This window comes from Emiliania huxleyi (assembly GCF_000372725.1).
Source record: "Emiliania huxleyi CCMP1516 unplaced genomic scaffold EMIHUscaffold_66, whole genome shotgun sequence".
Classification (NCBI taxonomy): Eukaryota; Haptophyta; order Isochrysidales; family Noelaerhabdaceae; genus Emiliania; species Emiliania huxleyi.
Window position 1 is genome coordinate 338379 of NW_005197053.1, and position 942 is coordinate 339320.

Genomic DNA, 942 nt, shown 5'->3' on the forward strand with positions numbered 1-942 from the left:
CCGCCACACACACACACACACACCTCCCCTCTGCCGGCAGCTTTGTCGTCAAGGAGGACCTCACCATGCACATGAAGAGTTGCGGAAACATCTACCTCTGCAAGTGCGGCATCCGCCTCTGCTCGCTCGGCGCGCTCAAGCGCCACTGCAAGTGCGCGGCGCACACGACGCCTCTCCCTTCCCTACCCCCACGGTACCCGAACCCCTCCCCTACCTCTCTCTCCTCTCGCAGCACCGTAGAGCTCGCTCCCCTCCCCTACCCCCACGGTACCCGAACCCCTCCCCTTCCTCTCTCTCCTCTCGCAGCATCGTAGAGCTCGCTCCCCTCCCCTACCCCCACGGTACCCGAACCCCTCCGCAGGTACTTTTCGCACGAGCCAGAGTCGCTCGAGCCGCGGCCAGACCCGTCAGTCAGCCGGCAGGGCGCGCCGCCCTCCCCTACCCCACGGTACCCGAACCCAACCTCCCCTACCCCACGGTACCCGAACCCACCCTCCCCTACCCCACGGTACCCGAACCCACCCTCCCCTACCCCACGGTACCCGAACCCTTGCCTGCAGGCGCGCCGCCAGAGGCGCTCGAGTGGGACGGAGGCTTCGCCGCCGGGCAGCGGCTCGCTCTCGCCCGCGCCCAATCTCCCGCAATCTCCCCCCCCCGCAATCTCCCCCCAATCTCGCCCCGCAGGCAGCAGCTCGCTCTCGCCGCGGCGCCGGACGCCGCGCAGCAGCTCCCCGCCGGTGCCCTCTCCGGCCTTGACGGCGCGTCCGCCTTCCTGTACCCGACCGCCGCAGCGCTCAAGGCGGCGATGGCTGGCGGCGCAACCTTCGCGCCCGAGGGAGGCGCGGGGCCGTCTCTCTCCTCGCTCGGGCCTCCCGACCTGCACGGGCTGCAGGTGCCCCTCCCCTACCCCCATGGAACCCGAACCCTCCCTTCCCTACCCCC

The 942-nt window shown here is 70.6% G+C and overlaps 1 protein-coding gene across 1 annotated transcript in view; it reads left to right on the forward strand.

Moving 5' to 3' along the window:
- The window catches only part of EMIHUDRAFT_465247 (hypothetical protein), a gene marked incomplete at its 3' end in the record, with an annotated part of 3040 nt that overhangs the window by 1218 nt on the left and 880 nt on the right, over positions 1-942 (forward strand). The window contains exons 2-4 of the mRNA XM_005762848.1: positions 41-151; positions 362-448; positions 685-892. Of these exons, the coding sequence (XP_005762905.1) occupies positions 41-151; positions 362-448; positions 685-892 (406 nt within the window). The remainder of the gene's footprint in view (positions 1-40; positions 152-361; positions 449-684; positions 893-942) is intronic.